Raw genomic sequence first — 21997 nt, 5'->3', positions numbered from 1 at the left:
ACCTCACTGCAATAAGTTGTGTTTGCTGCTCTTGTAATGCTCCCTACAGACACTTCTACGTGTTATATGACATGGAGATGTTGCCCACAGCAAACTTTCCTACAAATGGCAAATGAGCGGCTATAGCCAACACCCCCAGTGGCAATTTGCACCTGCTACTATAAACTGCTGGAAGGGTGTCTGGTGCCCACTGGCCCATCTCCCAGCCCTTTGCATCTCATGCCTCCAGAATACATTTACTAACCAAATGCCAGCACTGTGGGTCAGTGATAAGTTACGGAGTTCAAAAATTGGTATACTTCGGAATTTCCTCCCATGATATGCAATAATTAAGATAACCATGTATTCATCATCTGAGAAGTAACAAAACATTTATGTGGTTGTCTAAAATCACAGAAAGTCAAGGCCCTGCGATCCCTGCACTTGGGAAGGTATAGTAGGTAGGAGGCGGTGGATCTAAACATAATTAGATCTTGCTGTACGAAGTCTGATCTATAATATAGAGTGCTATGGATTGGCAGCATCCAGAGGTCTCAGGAGAGGGAGCTTCGGGTGGGAACCAGGAATGAGAAAAAGTGTCACATTGATTTCGAGTCCCAAATGGGTTTATTTTCTCACAGAATCCAACGCGTTTCAGTTTTCACATTACCCCTTTCATCAGGGATGAGCGATAGTTTCTACTGGGATGTAGGCTTCTGCAGCTGATGGAGGTTTGCAGCCCGAAATGCGTTTATTTTGTATGAGAAAATGAACGCATTCTGTACTCTCAATCGATGGCGTAGTGTTCTCACTCTCTTCTGTATATTCCATTATCTCTGCAGGCAGTAAACAGAATAAAAGTTTTAGTTTTCAAGAACATTCTTGCCTGAGCAAAAAAATAATCCTGTCTCTATCTTTGACAATTTCTAGATCACAGGCATCTGAGCCTTAAAAATGTCACAAAGCAACTGGGGGCCATTATTCAGTCAACTAGGTTTCAATGGCAAGTAAACCTGTCTAATGAAACATGAAGGGATACAGTCTTATTAATCAAAACGCTCTTAGATCAGGGGTAGGCCATCTCAGCACTCCAACCGTGGTGGAACTGCAAGTCCCATGAGGCATTGCAAGACTGACAGCGACAAGCTATGACTCCAGAGGTTTGTACAGTTTCCCCACAGCTGGAGTGTCTAAGTTACCTGCCCCATCTTAGAGGATCACTACATCATAGCCTGATGTAAAAGAGGTTTTAACATTAATTGATACATATGCAAATTCTAAAAAAATCATTATTTACCTTCATTATATTACAATAAGAAGCAACATTTTTAAACATACAACTGACTTTTGTCAAATATCATTTTGGCGCCTCGTTTTGCCTAACACGATGGCTAGCATAGAGCAATAGGATGCACAATGTCCCATAAATGTCAAATATCTCCCAGGTACGGCGACATAAGGTAACTTGAATTTTCGGTGGAGTGGCCCTTTAAGCGGGTGTTTATTAGACCACATGATCTTGTAAGATTTCAGTGTGGAGTTAAACGCATATAATCCTCCAGCTCATGCAGTTGTATCATGAAGGAACGCCACCATCTATTTGTAATCATTTCATACAGAAAGGCTATAAATCCAGGTGATGCAGATGTTTTTTTTTATTGTTTACACACATAAGAAAAATGTAATTTCTGCCTTTTGTGTAAAAAAAAAAAAAAGTCACGTCTCTGACAGTGATGAGTAGAAGGGCATGGCTAAGAGAAAGCATATGGCTAGTCCTGTAGATACGGTTATGCAAAGGCCTCCCCATATGACAAAGCCAGACACTCTTCAACATCCAATCAGAATAGACTCTCAAGGGCACATCATAATGTACAACTTGGATTTGCTGACCCAACCTCTCCAGCAGGTGGTTGCAACATGTCCCGTGCCTATTGCATATGAATATCACAGTTCCTATTGCACTGGGAATATATACTGAAACAGTTGTGCGAGCAACACATGCCGACTCCCCACTTGTCCAAGGCCGAGTGCTTTAACCTGGTGTTGTCTCAGCTGGCAGGGACCTGAATGCCACGAACGCCAACGCTACCTGTAATCTATCGTAAACCATCCAAAACCCTTAACCCTTCATGCGTGGCCTCAGGAAGAGTCGGTGCTCTCTGGCTCAATGGCAGCGGTTCCCACGGCCTCCCGGATGAATGGGAGGCGCCAGGATGGGGGCCATCGCAGGAAGACGGGGGGTCTGAGGGTGTAGAGTGTGGAAAAGTGCTGGCCCCAGAAGGACGGGGAGAGGCGCAGGAGCCCATCTGGACTAGCCTTCAGGTCTTGGGAGTGAGTGAAAGAGGGGAGCACAGACTCGGACAGAGGGAATGGTTCTCTGTAACAACCAAAAAAAATGAAAGGAAGGGGGGGGGGGAATGGGAAGGGGGAAACAAAGAAAAACAAAAAGTTATACAGGTTCTCAATAGTAGGGGACAAAAATGGAGATGGGAAATCAATGCTTAAAAATGGAAATGCAGGAACTCAAATGACCGTGGACAAACACACAGGATGGACTAACAAAAAAAAAAAAAGAAGGGGGGGGGGGGGAATGGGAAGGGGGAAACAAAGAAAAACAAAAAGTTATACAGGTTCTCAATAGTAGGGGACAAAAATGGAGATGGGAAATCAATGCTTAAAAATGGAAATGCAGGAACTCAAATGACCGTGGACAAACACACAGGATGGACTGTGACATGGTGAATGGAAAGCACAAGTGATGTTTGGAAAGAGAACATAGAGAAATGATTAGTCCCCAAATCAGAAAAGGATGGCAGCAAGATAAGTTACAACAATGAAATATTCTGCAGCACAGGTGACATCGATTTAATACCCAATTATAACTGACATAAGGCCTTGGCTGTTTCCAATCATACATTTTCAGAAGAATACCCAATTCACTGCAGCTTGACCTCCGATAGAAGCTGCTATACTAAATATATGATCACTCAATGAGACCGTCTGTCATCAAGAAGGTGACTTATGAGAGCACAGCTATCATTTTATTTTATTTTGAACGTGCTATCCACCAAATGGACAAGGTCTCAGAGAGAGAGTTAAAGGGTGACTCCTTCAAGGTCATCAATGGACAGAATAATAAATGGTTAATGGTTTAGAACTTCATACACAGATGGGATTAGATCTGTCAGTTGAGGGAAGGTGAAGGATCTGCTTTGTCAGCTGTACTGATGCAGATAATAGTTCAAGAACCAGCTACCTGGACACCATGGAACTGGAGTGAGAGTGGCTCGAGGAGGTGGTGGCGGCACTGAGTTGAGAGAAACCGCTGTGGCTCGATTCCAAGCTGGTCATGGAACCCCTAAAGAAGAGATGGAAAGAGAAAAGAAAAGCGAAATTTTAGGGATGCACTGAAATGTTTCGTTATTACTTACCGATAACGGGATTTCTATGAATCTTCCAGGACAGCAAGCCTACTTAGGTTGCTGGCCTGGAAGATGATTGGAGAAATGACATTTTTAGACTGAAATTTCAAAATTTGTTAGGCCTAAACTGAAACCAAAAATCACTTTTTCAAACCTTTTTGTTTAAGGATTTGTTAATTTTTTTTTATTTTTTTTACGGTTAGGGTCTTTGGGGAAATATCAGGGGTCTAAACAGACTCTTGATATTTCCCTTTAAAAACAAAAAGAAAAAGAGATTGAGGACACTGCAGTTTCTAATGAAATAATACCCAGTGATCTTGCTATGAAGGTCCATGCTCAGGCACTTTCTGCAATAGGGTGACAGCACTCTGTGCCTCTCGCTCCTGTGTTGTCACCCTGTCACATTCTCTGAATGGAGACTACAAGTGGACATTTCAACACACATTACACAGGTACAGTCCACTGTTGTAATCATTAGGAAACTTGCCCTGAGAAAGCCCATGCAGCCATGCAGGAGATCAGAGGCACTGAGATGCAAGAAAGGATGAAAAAAATGTGAATAGGTAGTTTTTTAAATTATTTATGCCTCAATATACAATATAGAAGGTGACTATGTGCACAGCAAGAACATTCCATTTATTCATTTATGACCCGCACATCGTAGGGTCCCTAGCGTTGCTAAAAAGTTGTAATAGTTTCTTGTGATGTGACTTTACTTGGGGGTGAATAGGTAGTTTATTAACCCTTTTGTGACCACTGACGTACATCGGTGGCAGCAAGGCTAAACGGTTTACCTTTGTAAAGCTGGCTTTACAATAGAAGCGATTCTGGTGGCTCAGCTGCCGCCAGATCACTTCTTTGGGCCAGTAAAGTTACCCCTGATGCAAAATGGCCGCCCCCCCTCCCGCTCGACACCTCCGCCGTGTTTTCCGGGCTCTGCCGCTCTTCCTGCGGGCCAGGGACTGGCATGTCGGGTGCCAGCGGGAGCTGGGGAAGAGAGCGGCACCGTTCTACGGGACTGGGAGCGACGCAGATTGCATCACTTCCGGTCCCTGAGCTGTCATTGCAAAGTACATCATAAAACACTGATTTTCTTAATAGTTTTCACCCGTTTCCATCTTTTGTTGCATTTCAGTGTTACGGATCTCCTGCAGCCATTTCCTGCCTACATATGCTCCAGTGATGGCTACATGGCATATATCAGGAACAGTTTTCTAACTGTGACAAACGTGAACAATGTCTGCATGGTCTGAATTTATATGGCAGCTTGTTAGTCTCCATTGGGAGCATGTGACAGATTAACAAAGCAGGAGTACAAATGGGAGACAGGGACGGAGTGTTGTCACCTTACAACAGGAAGTGTCTGAACAACATCTTCATGACTTAAAAATTATGAAATGATAAACATGATTAAAAGGCTGATATGACATTTTAGACATTGGGTTTATCTATACTTTAAAAAATGCCAACGGCTGATGATACACAGGGCAATAGTAAATAAAGGGCAGTTAGTTTTTATATCTACTCTAAAAGTAAATAACTGAACTGTACCTAAAATCCTCAGAGCCAATGATCTCGGTGTAGAACATCACTTTGCATTTGTGGGAGGAGACTTGTAGGGATGCAAGGACATCGTCCACACGTGGGAGGCTGCTGGTGGCACAAGCTGGCATGCTATGAAATTTCCACTGCAGGATGTAGAAACCCGGCCAGCGGGTCACATGAGAACCCTATAAAAAAATATATCAAAACTGTGACTGCAAAACATCCAAAAAGTGAACGACAGCCAAAGCTAGAACCCAAACTAGAAATATAAGATATTGCAGCTTACAAGCCGTTAGATGCTGCAACTGCATTTGTTTTCTTTTCATATAGTAATCATGTGAATAACCCACTTCCTGTTCTTGGGTGGATATGCAAACTCCTCCACTGCATCTATGGAGGGAGCCTTGGTTGTCACCCAGGCTGGAGACACACACACACACACACATTGCCCAAAATCAGTGCAGTAGAGTGCATTTTGGGCGATAGTTGATGTTGAATGTTAGCTACTTTGGCTATTACTGTCGTCAGCACTGCCAACATTTTTACGCTAACCTTTCCTGTAACACAGTGTTGAATTCTTTATTGACTGGCCGGTAAGTGTGCTGGAAACATGCACCTTACCCTAAAGAGCTACTTATTGATTGCTGATACATACTTGGTCTGCAGCTGCTTGTGTGCTTTGTCGGGCTTCTAGTGTGTATATGCATCTTTAAGGAGAAATTGGTTACCTCCAGGCATACCTGCCATTAATCTATTTATTGCTGTGCATGTGTGCATGTCCCAGGTTGGAAGCTTTGTTAGAATGAGGAGCACACTATACAGAGTGGCCATGACTGGGCAGTGTGCCTTCCACATAGATGTGCTGCAAATAGATGCTATATATGCTATTAACACCTCTGCTTTTAATATAGTATTTAAAGTGACACTAAACCTTAAAATGCATTCAAGTACCCTGTTAACAAAAATGTATCTTATTTGTGTATCACTCGGCTGTAGATCCTCAAATCATCTCTGAATTGGTGCTGACACTGTCCTTCCTTCTGGGAGGGGGGCTACTTTTGTTCCCCATGTTCTCTGTGTGTAAAGCAGTCTCCGCTCCAAGCTCACTCCCGTGATGGACTACAATCCCATGTTTATTTTACTAATTTGTATTGAGCTTCTAGTCCATCACAGGAGTGAGCTTGGAGGGGTGGCCACTTTACAACACACACAGGGACCATGGGGAACAAAAGTAGCCAGTAAGAAGGAAGGACAGTGTCAGCACCAATTCAGAGATGATTTGAGGATCTACAGCCGAGTGATACACATTTAAGGTTCAGTATTGTTAATAGTTAAGGTACTTCAGTGCCTTTAATGCCCGAGTTTCGTGTCACTGGAGTGCTGGGTATTTCTACTTTGGACTTTAAATATGTCTGCCTTTGTTCATCTCCATTATATGGGGGTGGGGTTAATAGTTTACATAACAAAGATAACATTATTTTTGCTCCCAGTTCACCTAACAGGAAGTGACAAGGACACTGCATTTCTGGCAGGGTTAGCAGCTATTTCTCTATTCTTGCTAAAAATGTTCTCAGCGTGAAAATAAGAAAACGAATGCCGCCATCACATACACGGACTGGTACGCTGCATTATATACATTTTTTTTCCTTGTTCTTGGCTTTAATTATTCTTTAGTTGATATCCGATACCACTGTACAGTTCCTGGAGTGCAAACCTTATCCACTGCCTGTGCCAGGACAAAACCTCCTACAGCAACCCGGAGGAACTTCAGATGTATGGAAGCATTTTACACGCACACAGGTCTTCTTCCATTTAGAAAGTATGCGCTCTTTCAGTTTATTGTATAAACGTGGCAGTACAAAACTAAAAAAGCGCCCATTTAAAACAGCAACATTCCGAACCATATCTAGCCCATTGTCACGCTAGAAGTAAACAAAGTCGGTTACCTGCACGCTCTCTCCTTCCTTGCAGGTCAGCGGAGACTCCACCATACTGTAATCGCGGCCCAACTGCCAAGCCTTGTCAATTAACTGCACATTGTTGCACACGGGAGAGGTGATGCCGTGAGCTCCAAGGGTATCCCGTTTGGGCACTTGTGGCGCCCTCTTTGAGTGGTAAATATTAAAAACAATGTCCCCTTTACAGACATCAAAGTCCCAAGTGATCACAGAAGAGGCATCCACGATCTGGATCGATAGCTGCAAAGGTAAAATGAAAATATATAGAATAAATATCAAGAAAAATAAACCTTTTCTACAGAATGTTGTCCTATAATGAAGCAATTATAATTAATTTCAGAATTGATTTTTCCATAAAAATGTTATACCTTTTTTTTGGGGACACACAGAGCTTTCTTTTGGTGGTATTTAATCCCCACTGGGGTGATTACTAAACAACAACAAAAATACCCAAAATGTTTTTAAAACACGGTTTTCCCTACGTTGTTATTAAACATTACCCAAATTTTTGGGCAAAATATAAAAGACGGGGTCACGTCGAGTAAATAGACACCAAACATGTCAAGCTTGTTTGCGTGTGTATGTGGGGGCAGGGGTTTGTCACATTTTTTTTATATGTGATTTTATTTACACTTCATTTGATTGCTATCACATAGGGGGGCTAAGAAACCCAATATGTGATAGCCAATTTATGTGACACATCCTCTTTATGGAGACATTAGGGGTCTCTACCAGTCTTGGAGACAGTGGGATTGGGGATCAAGGTAAGTAAATGTCCTATACACCGCTCCTATAAAATGAGCCGTTAACCCAGATCCCGGAAGTATGTTCAGCTGGTTTGGTTTTGTGATTTAAAGGTGATCTGGCACAATGTATCCCAAATGTTTAACAGTGGAGAACATGAAGATAGGTGGTTAAGAAAACATCCCATATCTGTATGTTGTGTTCCACCGCTGTCACCTTTTAGGCCCCCTTCATCCGTTGTGATGCGTTAACTCAATTAATTTAGAATGCCAACGCACCAAGAAGAAAGAAAAAAAAAGGAGTGACATAAACCTTTCTTTTTTTGTATTGCAGAGCACAACAGCATGTGGTATAGCACGTTGCCCTCTAATGTAGTAACATTATGGATGGTGCCACAACACATAGTGCAAACAGCTGTGTGTTAAAACAATATTATAACACAACATAAGAAATCATCAAGACATTTATTGCATAATAGGATTTTTATAATGCTTTTCAGCTACACGCTGCGCTGGCTCACCGTTTAAAAAAATATTCTGGCCCGGGAATATTAAGCTGTGAAATACTGGAACCTACTAGGCCTAGATTAGGATTCCTGGTCATGAAGGGGCACAGTATTTTGGTGGAAAGGCCGGAATATAAAGCTTTTATTGATCGTACCTCATGTGGGGCACCTTTAAACACGCTGGCTGACTGGTAGATGGTCTCGGTCCACAGTCTGATATCCTCACTTTCCAGCTCCTCCGGAGTCCGGTACAGAGCTTTGGGAACCAGCCCACCCTCTGGAACCTCACACTGAAACACAGTACACAAAGCACTACTTGTAAGGATGATGCAATGTGCCATTCATTGACAGTTTTCTAAGAGACAGTTATTTCTACAGACAGCATGAACTATATAAAAAAAAAAAGAAAATCCATACTCACTCCTACATATACACCTTCATTCTGTCCATGATTCATTGATTATTATACTATAGAGCAGGGGTTCTCAACCTGTGTAACCTCAGGACCCACATTTGTCCTTGGTCTTAAGTCGTGACCCAAGTCGCACTGCAATGGAACACACAGCATTGCAGTACCGCGTGTTCCAGTGCGGGCGATCGAATTGTGGGTGGGAGGTGCGTTTGGGGTGCCATTCAAATGAATGGCAATGCAACACACCTCCCACACAGTGTGTTAATCACACAGGACTCTGCGATGAACACACTGTACTAGTGTGAACACTGACAGTCACAATCTCTCACACACACACACACACACAAACAAACACTCTCACACACTCCAAAAATGTTTTTTAAATATTTTTTTCATTTTTTAAGATCCACCCAGTCTCCCTATCTTATGCAACTGGAGTGGATCCTCAGCCTGGGGTCTAGTGTGGGCTGCTGTGCTGTGACGGAGCTCCATCCATATGTGCATTGTTTGTACAGCTCCCTTGCACTCCCTGTAGAGGTGTGAAGTCACTCCAGTTCAGGCATCTCTACAGGACAGAGTGAGGGAGCTGTAAGCAATGCAGGCACGGATCGAGCTCTCTTGCGGCAATAGCCCCATCCCACCCCACCCCAAGCTTAAAATGAATGGCTGCTTGGCGTGAGAACTGAAAGTGCCCGCGTTAGGGGGACGCGGAGGAGCCTCTCACCTAGAAAAGTGGATGGAGGAATCTTATCTGCCGGCTCAATGTTGTCAAAATACCAGAACAATGACTGCAGCGGACTGTCTCCAGTCATTGTTTGGTCGACAATTTTTCACCCAGCTCCTTCGACAAATGTCGAAGGAGTCGAGCCAGGTGGTTCTGGCAAGACAACCCATTGATCGAATTCTGGCTGATTCAGTGTATGGCCAGTTTTGTTATTTACTGGGAACAGGTGTCTCGGACTTTCCTGACCTGCATACTTGTACAAGAAGCATCAGAAAGAACTGAAGACAGTGTGTCCAAAAAACAGCCAGACAATCAGCATGGTCAGGAGGAGGTAAGCAACAGAAGCCCCCGTATTTTTTTGGGAATCTTGCTGGAGTTCCATGCATCTCAACACATCTGCCTAGCGGGGATTATGGGATGATTCCTCCCTACGCTGTCAATTGTGGTGTAATAAAAGCCAATCATTCTGGCAGTAGGCCTTGCCCATAATCATTATTAGGTTACTCACCAGGCACTCTCCCCCGAGGAAATCTGGAATCACTTCTTTGTCAATGTAATCCACCAGTCCTCCAGGACCTTGGTAGTCATTACCAGCATAGATAAGGAACTTCTTCCTTGTATTCTCATCTATAAAAGGACTGACCTGAAACATGACAGAGCAGAAACAAGGCTCGGTACTCTGCATTATGCAAGCTTCAGGAATGGTAGAGTAATGAAGCTACAATTTAGGTATTATTCATATTTCCCTGCTGTGTAGATGGTGAAGCTCTGGGGAACAAACATACCAATGTCCACAGAACTGGAAATACTCTGGGAGCTCGCAAGATCAACAGCCGCCCCAAAGTCTCTGGGTAGTTTGCTTCCACCACTTCAATGATGCGCAGTAAAGCCTTGACCCCTGGCCTCCACAAATGCCTCATATTGAGTCCTTCCAAATCCACAAGGCAGGTCCAGCAGCTGCAGATGACAGCAATATAAACTAAAGTTAACACATATGACTTTGGAAATATAATTATTTATTTGCTATGAGTACTAAACACATTTGATATAGTGCTTACAAATGCATCTGTGTGACTATCACTCTCTCTTCCGGTTTCTGCAGCTGGCCCCCAATGACGTGTGGTCAGGTCTGACCGCCAGCCGTTCCTGCAGCCTCCTGGAATAAGTGACTGGGATATAGCAGGAGGCTGTAGGATCAGGACACATCATTCTCACATAGGCAAGGGCTGAAGTGGATGGAGCCGGAAAAAATTATATAAAAAGAAAAAAACGGACCCCCCCAGCGTTTTATATTGCGCAAGGAGGAATTGCAGGAAGCTAAAGTGGACCTGGGCATTGAAGGTCCACTTTAAGGTGGGGGCTGGAGAGTTATGTTTGCCATACTTAACCCTGTCTGTACTGTCCTGGTAAGATCTCATTATCAGTTAAACTACATGCACATGGTCTGTCCTAACAGTTAAATATCTCAAGGTTTGGATGGTACATTGTATGTTAATGCCCTTAATGCACATCTGTCCCTTAATTGCACAGTGCAAGCTATTCTTTATACATGCTGCCTAGATTTAATTTTTATTACACTAAGTCATACACAGGTCTGGTCAAACTCTTCCAACTGGACATCCAGCCCCCAAAACCCAACTTTCATAGCTAAAATACATGCAATGGAGCCAGCCTTATGAAGATCACATCATACATACAGCTTTACGGATTGGATTTTTTCTGTAGGCTTGCATTTTCTTTAATTGTACCTGGTTATCCTGCCAGTAAGAGATTGTACAACTTCCCCTCCTAGGCCAACACTTATGAAATGCCTGAGCAGAAGCAGAGTTGTCACCCTAATACAGACTGCAGGCGGACATGCTGATGCAAAACATATCCTACATATCCTACTTGCATGCATGCCTTTAACAGTGCAAAGGATCATCGGACATGTAGTCCAAGAGGAGCTGGACACATTCCAATAAGATGTGCACCCATGACATGGACTATATCAGCTTCTATTCATTACTCACTTTATGTGTGCGGAAAATTAATTTTAAAGAACTCCGGGTAAAAAATGTATTAATTAGAGATGAACCGATACTAGTATCGGTGCCGATACCAAGTATTTGGGTAAGTACTTGTACCCGCCCAAATGCTCAGGAAGATTTCCTCTGACCAGCAGTTCCATAGGGGGACATGGAGCCAGTTGCATGCTTCCCGGCCGAGCACAATCACACTGGCCAGACAGCATGGAGCCAGCTTGTCGGGCAATCAGATTGCCCAGGAAGCCGGCTCCATGCCAGTGGAAGCACCGGTGTCGGTACTTGGAATCGACGAGTACCGAAAGCAAAGTATCAGCACTTGTATTCGATACCAAAAAAGCGGTATCGGTGCATCCCTAGTATTAACCCTTGCAGTGGGGCTACCCTCACACTGCAAGGATTAAGTGCTCGTTTTTACTTAGGATCAAAAAGTAAAAACAAAATCATACTCACCCGATCTTCGGAGCTGGCTTGCTCCTAGACCAATCCCTGGAGAATCTCTCCTCCTCCGTCATCAGGTTCTATACAAAGTGTATGGAACGTGAGGACGCTGAGGGACATACCATTGCTGCAGTGGAGGAGTAGACAGGCAGGAGGGAGCACTGTCACATGCAGCCGATTCGGAGGATTGGGTGAGTATGACCTTATTGTTTTTGACCCTAGGTAAAAACCAGCACTTATCCCTTGCAATGCCAGGGTAGCCCTACGCCGAGGATGAATACAATTTCTACCCAGAGTTCTTCTATAACATTTAATGAATAAAAGCCTTCTGAAAAATTAGTCCTTATGACTATGAAATTAGCCCGTCAACAGACTGATCTGCAGTACATGTAACACTGTTACAATATCATTTTGATTCTACAAATTTCACAACCAAAAAGTACACCGCAATAAAGAGTAAAGCGATCATCTGCAAATTGTAATACACATCTACATTGTGCAATATTTCCCTTCCAACATTATCAATTATAAAATGTAATATTAATTTTATAATAGTTCCACAACCATGAACAGCCCATACAACCCTTACAACCAGCTCCTTTCATTATGAGCCACCTTGTGGTATCAGATGTTCATTACCACCAAGGTGACTTAGATCTACCTATTACAGAATTTCCAGACATCCCTAATAGAAATGCTTTATTCAGAAAAGATTTTTTGCTGGGCACACGATGCTTTCTTTTGTCAATATCATCTTACAAAATGTTATTTTAATGCATTATTTATAACAACTTGTTATTTTCATTTTTATGCAATCTAAAGTCAAAAAGACATTAAAAAAATAAAAAATAAAACACATAGGAAGGCCAACATTTTACAGTTGTCACCAGAACAAGAGGTGATCGTTAATTTGATGAGCCACAGAGAAGTGTCACCTATGTCAAAATTTTGAGTACCACTTTGTTGCCATTTCGCAATTGCATGCGCAGGTTTTACGCTTGACGAATTTGGCATCCATTACTACGACACAATCTCTTTTTTACTTAAAAATAGAAATTGGGGATTGTGTGTGTGTGCCTGCTAAAATTAAGTTGAATGTATTTTTTCTATTGAAAATACAGATTTGATAAACAATTGTGCAAATATTGTAAAACAAACATTTACAACTAACAGCTTTTATTCTTCAGGGTTTCTGCTTTTAGAAAAGATATCATGTTTTGGGGGTAATAAGCATTCTTCATGCCAAAAATACACAATTCAGCATCGATGTGTAATAGAAAACAAAAATGAAAAACCTTTCTCTGGCAAAAGGGTGAGGTAATGAGTGGAACTTCTAATGATACACAGATTGCGTTTCAAGTTTGATTCATTAGGTGTAGATTGTATGTGTTGGCCCATACTTAAATATATTCCTCAGTAGCCAGACAGGATATCAATTCTATTTGTGTGTTTTCTAAATGCCTTTGCAAGCCCGGGCATCTTGCAAAAGTAGCAGTGGCATTGTACATAGAGGAACAGCTGTGGGAGGGACCCAGCTCCACCAACTACAGGCTGCCTGCAGTAAACGGCTCGGTGGATGGATACAAGACCAGTCGCCCTGCACGAGGAGAGAGAGAGCAGTAATGATCGGTCTTTATTACAGGAAGCTCCTGCACACAGGAAACATTTCACACTGGATTACTGCACAGATCTGGAAGAAGTACACAAAGCACACCAAGATTCCAGTAAGATTACACATGCCTCTTAAATATTATCTTCAGTATGTAAATGGAGAAACAACCCTTACCTGATGGGTCGTCCAAATATTTTGGTATTCTCTTCACAGCGCCTTAGTCCTTCCTCATTAATGGAGAGCACCTGGCAAAGGATGCGTAAAAAACAAAAAACAAAATGATACGTTAGGTCAAGTGATTTGTATAAAGGCTTTAGTTAGAAATCTGCCCAAAATATATTTTATTTAAATAGATTTCCCATTACTTCTAACCCGATAGAGGTTCTAACCCTTTAATCACCATACCCAGGCTGGTACAGTATCGGTAGATGGAGAGCCTGACCAGTTCGAATTTCTATGGTCCCGTGTAGACGCGCTTTGAGCTTGTGTCCATGGCATCAGTTTAAGATGCTTCTGAGATCATTCAAAATTCACTGACCTGCTTCAACGGGTTTTGTATTCCCATACACTTGTATGCTAATGCAAAACTGAGGAATACAAAACCCACTGACACAGACCCCCAACTATGGTGCCTACTGAACTACACAGCCATATGTAGACTTCCTGCGGAACTGCTGTGACAGGGAAGTGGAGGGGAAGAGTATAAAAATGGAAGTTGTTAGTACAATGTCCATCTAACTGGATTTAACAAAAATGGAGACAACTTACATGCCTAAGGAGAGACTCTTCACCCAGAGCTCTGACCAGCCCCTTGGTGTCCATCTGTCCAAGCCTGAGCAGATACAGCGGTCGGCCATCTACAAGGTGATACAAATTTTTCAGTTTAAGACAAATCCCAGCCTTGAGTAGAAAATAGATTGTATTGGAGACAAGTATAATATCAGACTGTAGCGATCATATTGATGTATAGCTTGATATATAGATTACACTATGCAGCATGGAGGGAGGAATCTAAAGATTTCTCTCGTTCTCACTAACCGCATATGGCCAGCTTTACTGCACCTCATTTAATGTTTACAGACAAAACAGAAAATTGGCTTTGGCCACTGCACAATACAACTATAAAAATGCAAACAGACTGCCTACTAGAGTCAACACCAAGTACAATCTAGAATTAGGGAAAGTGTGCACACCTTTGTCGTGATGGTGCCAGCCTCCAGCATAATGATCATGCAGGACCTGTGGGGGGCTCCAGGTGCTCAGCAGGTAGTCAACTTGGTGCTGCTTACGCCAGGTGAGCGACTGACAGAGGATTTCCCTGGATTTGTCGATGTTAAAGTCCCGGGCACGCAAGAATCTCAGGATGTGTTCATCTTTGGGGATCTGTAAACAGATTACACATTATCATATGTTAATAGTTCACAGGCAACAGCCGCGCCAAATACTAAACCAAAAAAACCAAAAGTGCTCCCCAGCAATGGTGGGCAAGATGCCCTTCACGGTGCATGTAAAGCCCCCCAAAAAACCCAGTCCCTTTTTAACTGCTCAGTCAGGGGGTGTAGGCTTTGTTATAGGATGACAACGCTAACCAGAAGCTCCTATTGTAGAGGTAGCGTTGTCAATCTTGGACTTGTTCCTTCAGGAAGACTACAGGCAGTTGTGGTGAGGCACAGAGTCCATGATAGCTTCCCCTTTGTCACCACAGGGCCAGACCTTCTCAACCGCCCTGCCGTGCTCATCTGACAACAGCTACTTGAGGGAAGCACTCAGCACTCTATTACTTAGCATGGTCTTCAAAAGACCTGGGACTTCCTGAATGAATATACATCTATACAGATGTTTGTGGATTTCACAAGGTGAAAAGGATAAAATCGGTGAATGTGACAATTTTTTTAGGTCTTTAATAAATATGGAAAATGTAGTGCAAGTCTATAGAAAACCACAGATCTGCCACTACATCATGGCAAAAATAAAATGGGTGAATCTGCAGAACAACAGTGAATGCATCCTGGGTGAATCAGACAATTGATCCCTTATCAACAAACACCACCCATGAACCTAAAGCCTTGCAACATCTTAAGACTAAGCAGAACTTACTTTGCCTTTGTGGGTTTCCTGCAGCCACTGTCTCAGGCGGATAAGGCAGCTCTCCTGCAAAGGTGTGAGGTCTCCCAGGTAACGTTTAATGTAATCTGCTTCAAGTTTGTCTGCAAAACAAAAAGAAACGTAACCCAAAAATGCTGGGAGACTGATCAGCACAGCTAGTTTAGTCTGCCTCACTAAAAACTGTTCAATTAAATCCCTAACGTTGTTCATGAATAGATTCATTCATGTCACCGTTTGCAAAGCATGCTGGACTTTCTTTTAAGAAAGCCCAGCACTATTATCCTGCTTTCTAGCAAAGTGTGGTAATCAGCTAGTTAAGACATTGCCTCTTTTGCTAGAAAAGGAAGAAAATGGTATTAACTTGGTTACAAATAATTTCCCCCCCCCCATGTTTTAGTATTAAGAGAAAATGTAAAATAATAGGAATAAAAAAAAACAAAACACTAAAGATTCCCTTTAAAGCTGAACCCCGGACACAAAATCTTTCACTCAAATATATTACTCAAAGGCCAAAAAAAAGATATAAAACCACTTTGCATGTCTTTACAACCCGAAATATTACCTTTCAAAAGTAGTGATGAGATCATCACCGTGCTCTAAAAATAACCCGTGCTGAGAACACAGCTGTGAGAGGGATCCAAAAGCCCAACCCACTACAGGCTGCCTGCAGAAAGCTACAGGAGGGGGCGGAGACAAGACTAGTCATTTTACACAAGGAGAGAGCAGCAGTGACCGGTCTTTATTGCAGGAAGCTCCTGCACAGAGGTAAAGTTTCACACTGCATAGATCTAAGTAAGATTAAAGTAAGAATATACATGGCTTTTGGGTTTAAACCTGAACTCTAGGATCAGCAAATATTGCCTAAAGTCATGACAATACAACTTTATTGGAATTTACTTGTTGCTGGAGAGAAAAAAAACAAAAACTGCCTTGGCACTAGACTGGTAGTTTATCAGAGGCGTACCATCGGGAGTGCTGCTTAGAGGCTCAGGAGGACTGGATGAAGTGGGATGGCTATCCCTGCTGATCGGCCCATCAGTAGAAGTTTCAGTTGGTATGTTCAGAGCAGGGGATGTGGGACGGCTTGAGGTAGAGGTGATACACTCTTGCTGCTTGGTGGCAGGAGTCCATCGAGGCATGTACGATATGTCTTCCTCCTCCATTTGGTTCAAGTAATAGTCAATTATTTCCTTACCCTGAAGAAAAAAAAAAAGGTTACTTCTAGGAGGTGCACCGAAAGGGAAATTTCAAAACCGAAACCAAAATAAAAATGTTAAAAATGCTAGGCCGAAACCAAAAATGTTTATTTTTTTTTTAAATATTTTTTAGAAACTTAATTTTTTTATATATATATTCATTTTTACTTTACTTTTAGGGGCTTTGGGGAAATATTAGGGGTCTAAAAAGACCCCCGACCTTTCCCTTTTAAAATAGAAAAAGAGATTGAGAACAGAGTCCTCAATCTCTTTTTCTGCAGCCCCAGTTATATATGAACAGGAATCCTCTATACTGAGTGTTCCCGTTCATTCATAACATGAGGACAGAGTGTGTTTACTATAACCACAATTATGAATGAACAGGAGGTGATGTAGATCACTTCCCATACATTCATAATTGAGGATATAGTAACCATACTCGGTCCTCAATTATGTACAAACACTCAGCGATCACTTTTTGTACTCACTCTCCTTCCTGACACGCTGTCACAGGAGGCTGTGCGAGCGAGCGGTGCGGAGAGCTCAGCCTCCTGTGACAGCGCCAGTTGTCTCCGCCCACACACCGCTCTGCCGGACTGTGATAGGAGGCTGAGCAGTGCGGGGAAGAGAGACGCCGGCCGCTCACAGCGCTAACCTCCCGCAGCGTTCGGCCGCTTGTGACACTTTCTCTCCTCCCCGCTGGGTCACAGAGCACCGCCCAGCGGGGAGGAAAGAAAGAATGGATGCACCGCTGTATCGGCAGAAAAACTGCACTTTTGGCATTTAGCCAAAGGAACCATTTTCGGCCGATATGTTTCGGCGGCCGATATATCGGTGCTTCCCTAGTAACTTCACAAATACAAACCATTTGCAGAGCATTTTCACTGTGAAAAGAGGAGACTCAGACCTTCTTTATATTGCTGGTATACTGCTTCATGGCAATCTTTTCCACTGTGCTCTCAAATCCAAAGAACGATTTGATGTCTAAGCTTGCCGACTGCTCAAAGCAAGTCCATTCTTCATTGTCGGGGTGTACCTGGAATGAAAGGCAATTTCATTGTTACGGCCAATCTTTTATGCCTCATCTTTTCAACTAAAACCAAGCCAGCTGCAAATTACAGTACATTCTAATTGTTAGAATGTACCTGTTGCTGAAAAAACTAACATAATAATAAAACAATAGGTATACTTTTTGTATCTAAATAAAATAATATTTTTTACTCAAGCAATTTTGTGATTAATTGGTACTTGCCGCCTGGTGCCCTCTAAGCCCCATCTTTTCTTTGCTATCTTTTTGACAAATAAAAAAATAGGTACTGTAAAAAAACAAACACTTTATAGCTATCTGTCGGGGTGCCTAATCATAGAATTTCCACTCTGTTGCTGTGCAAAGCCATCAAAAGCATCATTGCATCTAGCACACCAGTGTGTCAGATGACTGTGTCCCCTGCTGTATCCAATGGTTCTTCCCACCCGCCCCTACAGTCTCCTGTAGTGAGAAGGGTTGGCAAGCGGAACCGTATAGTGCAGAGGTGGGAGAACAGGCATCCAACACTTTCCAAGGTGTATCACATGTGAAGATCCCTTGGACGGCTTTGCATGGCAGCAGAGTGAAGATCCTGTGAAAGGACACCAGGACAGATAAAGGGAGCGATTTAGTATAGCGTTTGCAACACTTTTTTGGTGGTGTGGTCCCTGTGTCCAATTCACAAAAGCCTTGTTACAGTTTCGTTATGAGTTCCAACACATTGTGACAGATTCCGGTAGTTCTTATTTGCGCCACTTTCACAATGTGTTGCTGTGGCTGCGACAAATTCAAAAAGAATTACCACCAGTTCGTAGCTGAAGAAACTGGAGGTAATTAAGACAAACTCTAAGTTGGATACAGAGACAGGCCAGAGTGCCCAGACACTGGCTGCAAGGACGTGGCCTTGAGCACAGTGTACTTGGTTGCTAGGACGCTGTCTGCTGTAGAAGTCCTTGTATGAAAACATATTTTAGGCCAGTGATTCTAAGAGCTGAAGCAAGAGGGTCAGCATAACAGCCAGGTGACAAGTCTTTTTGGAAGGGGAGCTGAGAAACAGCAGATGCTGGTTATATAGCAAATATAGTAAAGACAGGATATGGTGAGGTCAGCAAAAAGGAACCAAAAATCACTCCAGTTAACCAATGAAAGCACACCCAAGTCTTCTTAAAAACAGAAGGTACCTGTATCCAACAGCAAGCCCCCAACAACTGCAGCAGCACAGATCTAGCCTTATATTATACAGCCCCCCCCCCCTTTTTTTTTTATTTAAAGTGCACGTAGTAAAGTTACAATTAATGACATGGACCACATGTGCTTAAATAAAGAAATCCTGCAAAAAAAGCAATTTGGTAATGAAAAGAAAAGATGATAGAAAAGTGTGCTCCGAAACTCATCACTGCCTCAGGAATGCATTAAAACCACAACACTGTGACAAAACGCACATGTTTTCGAGCATTGGGGCACGCTATGTTGGGTGCCATTCAAAATTAACTGGATACCAATGTACGGTGTGTTACCACAATGCGAATGTGAAAACAGTCTTAATGTTACCATTGTTTTACTGTTCAAAAACTAGTTTTGGATAAAGTGGGAAAGGATTAGAACTCCTGTTGGGTTTTTACTGCTATCTGGGGCTTCATTAGAGAGATTCTCTTCACTTCCTGTTCTGCTGACAAAGGTTTCACAAGACAGAAAGTGAGGAAAAAGCTGCAACACATACACAATTATTATTCTGACAGAGGTCCTAGACTTCCTTTACTCTACTAAAGAAAAGCACGTTATGTCTGTCTGTGTTGCTGTTGTAGAGTTCCCCTCCCTGTCTGTTGGTAAACTGTTGCCAGCAAGACAGGAAGTGAGGGAAAATCTCTCTATTGGAGCCCGATTAACAAATGTATGTGATCAAACAAAAAGTCTGTGTTGACAACTGGAATTTTCTTCACATTTTGCAAAACTGCACCTGAAAGAAAAAAAATAAAAGGAATTTGATTGGCTGGTATGAGCAACACATTTTCCTATCAGATAGGAAACTCCTAACAAAAGCAAACCGCACAGTTGTATCCTCCTTAGACAGGTTTATATTTGGATGCTGCCTTAGTGCAGCCCTAATCAAGCATGGTGCAGTGGCACCCTGGGTGGCCTTACAGCTTTGTCAGGGGTGCCTCGAAATTTTTGCACAATGTTATGCATTTCTATAGTGTAGGATGCTAACCCTGGATGGCTGCATTCAGGCCCTCCCCCGGCATTCAGAAGAGGACGGAAGCTTGCGTCCATCCAGACCTGCTATGCCTCCTGCCCTCTGCCGGAGCCGCACTGTGGTGTAGAACGGACTCTGTTGTGAAGTTAGGGGTGGGTACTAAGGACTATTATGTGAAGGGGGGCTCTTAAAGTAAAGTAATGCTTGTGATGTAAAAGGGTGGGACCTCCACATATTTTTTTTTTTCATTTGTGTGGGGGTCCCCCCTTAAAGCCCATACTAGACTCCTATCTAGGAATTGCAAAGTCATTTAGACTTAGGTGCCTAGAGATTTTGCATACTTAAAGGGTGCCATGACTGAAAGAGGTGGAGAAAATCTGCCTTAGTGCATACTGACCAATCAACTGTATAGGGTGAAAAGTAAAAACTTACAGTGTAACAGCAATACTCATGGACCACAATACGACTGCCAAAGGTTTCATTGTGAGCTTCAATTTGCAGAGTCCGTTCCCGTCTGTTCAAAGAATTTTTCTGGATGAAATAGACATAGTCTACTCCTGCAATCTAGAAAACAGAAAAAAAAATACACATAACATTAATATACACATATAATATATAGATTTCTATCTTCTGGGTAACTAAGCTACAACCAGCATTTCTATTCTGTGATAAAGATCTGGTTGGAAAATATGATGCACAAGATAGAAAAACATCCAAATTTACCTATAGACTGTTTTACATATGGCTGATGTAGGTCTCTAGGAACTGTGTAGGTCTCTTTAGATGGATCCAATCGCTTAAAAGTCATATTATAAAGAACTAAAATGGAATGCCAGGGCCTGTGATCCAATGCCGAGATGACATTTGTTCATGGTAATCATCCAAATCAAAAGGAAGACATCAAGAGAGTAGCTCAAAAAAAGCACTATACTTAATGTGCAACCGTAAAAGGTTACCTTCGACAAGCCTTGCTGTGTCACCTAATCATTTCCATATGCCAGTATTCGTATATGGAAATGTTTCAGTAGCACCGCAAAACACGTTGAAGGTAACCTTTACTTCTGCACATTATTTAAAGTGCTGCTGAGAGATTACATATTCTTTACTGTGGATGATTCAGCAGGGACGCCTTTTTAGTCAGCTGGCTGCTTTAGAACATTTTATATCTGAAATTAGGGTAATTTTAATCTCAATGGTATTATTACCGTGGTAACTGTACTACCTATTGTGTTTTTATTTAAAAAGAGAAAAAATTCTCTACAATATCCAAGTCATAGTCTTGTCCCCAATCCCATAGAAATGCTGGGGCGTGGTAGAAGCAGGCGGTTCAGGCTAGACATCTTTTATGTTTTTATATAGGAATGGGACTTAACTGCACAGTCCACTTTTTGCAAAAAACTTAAAAAATGCACCCATACTGCAAAAAGAAAAAAATGTGCATTAATTGTTTTTGACTGGAGCCTACAAAGCACTGCAGACGATTTGTATGGCCCCAGGTCCATACCAAGCTACGGACTATCCCTTATGGAGCTGGAGGAAGTTGTCAATGGCAGGGGTGTCCCTAAGCATCTGTCCAGCTCACTGGGTGGGACACCAGCCCGAGCGTCAAAGGTTGATAGGAGCTCTTCCCAAACTGGGACACTCTGGCAGGAAAGGGGGTGGCAGCAAACCTGCCGCTCCCCCCACCATGACCCAATGAGATGCCACCTGAGGCAACCACCTCAGGCAGCACTTATTAAAGGGGCAGCCCTGATCAATGAACTACAATTGCAGCGCTGTCACCGCAATTGTACTACACTACAAGACCCTCTGATTTTGAATGGATCTGCAAATAAACTACATGGCTGTGTGGGCCAAGCCAGACGCAGCTGTACTGAATTAAAAAAACAATACAGAAGTCTTCAGGCAAAACAACCCAATTCAATAAGTGTGTGGGGCTTCGGAAATGGCACCATGTTCCGTGTTACACACTATATTTGGGTGTAACGTGGTATGAAAAGGTAGAATTAGTAGAGATGCACCGATATATCGGCCACTGAAACATATTGGCCAAAAATGGCACTTTTGGCAAAATGCCTAAAGTGCCATTTTTTTGCAGAAATAGCGGT

At 42.5% G+C, this 21997-nt stretch overlaps 1 protein-coding gene across 2 annotated transcripts in view; it reads right to left on the bottom strand.

Moving 5' to 3' along the window:
- SEC14L1 (SEC14 like lipid binding 1) overlaps positions 1-21997 on the bottom strand; it is a 60850-nt gene that overhangs the window by 16644 nt on the left and 22209 nt on the right. The window contains exons 3-16 of one of the 2 annotated variants that reach the window (XR_001941200.1): positions 20322-20453; positions 17576-17704; positions 16437-16668; positions 15464-15573; positions 14560-14749; positions 14135-14223; positions 13541-13611; positions 10075-10246; positions 9798-9932; positions 8309-8443; positions 6893-7144; positions 4953-5131; positions 3236-3337; positions 1709-2356 (exon numbers count right to left, since the gene is read on the bottom strand). Coding sequence is in view for 1 of the 2 variants with exons in the window: in XM_018555695.1 (XP_018411197.1) it covers positions 2119-2356; positions 3236-3337; positions 4953-5131; positions 6893-7144; positions 8309-8443; positions 9798-9932; positions 10075-10246; positions 13541-13611; positions 14135-14223; positions 14560-14749; positions 15464-15573; positions 16437-16668; positions 17576-17704; positions 20322-20453 (2166 nt within the window). In the remaining variant the exon portion in view is untranslated. Of the gene's footprint in view, positions 1-1674; positions 2357-3235; positions 3338-4952; positions 5132-6892; positions 7145-8308; positions 8444-9797; positions 9933-10074; positions 10247-13540; positions 13612-14134; positions 14224-14559; positions 14750-15463; positions 15574-16436; positions 16669-17575; positions 17705-20321; positions 20454-21997 lie in introns of those variants that run through there. The other variant, XM_018555695.1, reaches the window with a different exon arrangement.

Source organism: Nanorana parkeri, unplaced genomic scaffold (assembly GCF_000935625.1).
Source record: "Nanorana parkeri isolate BGI_ZX_2015 unplaced genomic scaffold, ASM93562v1 scaffold209, whole genome shotgun sequence".
NCBI lineage: Eukaryota > Metazoa > Chordata > Amphibia > Anura > Dicroglossidae > Nanorana > Nanorana parkeri.
Note: the sequence above shows the minus strand (reverse complement) of the source record. Positions and strands in the feature narration are given on the sequence as shown.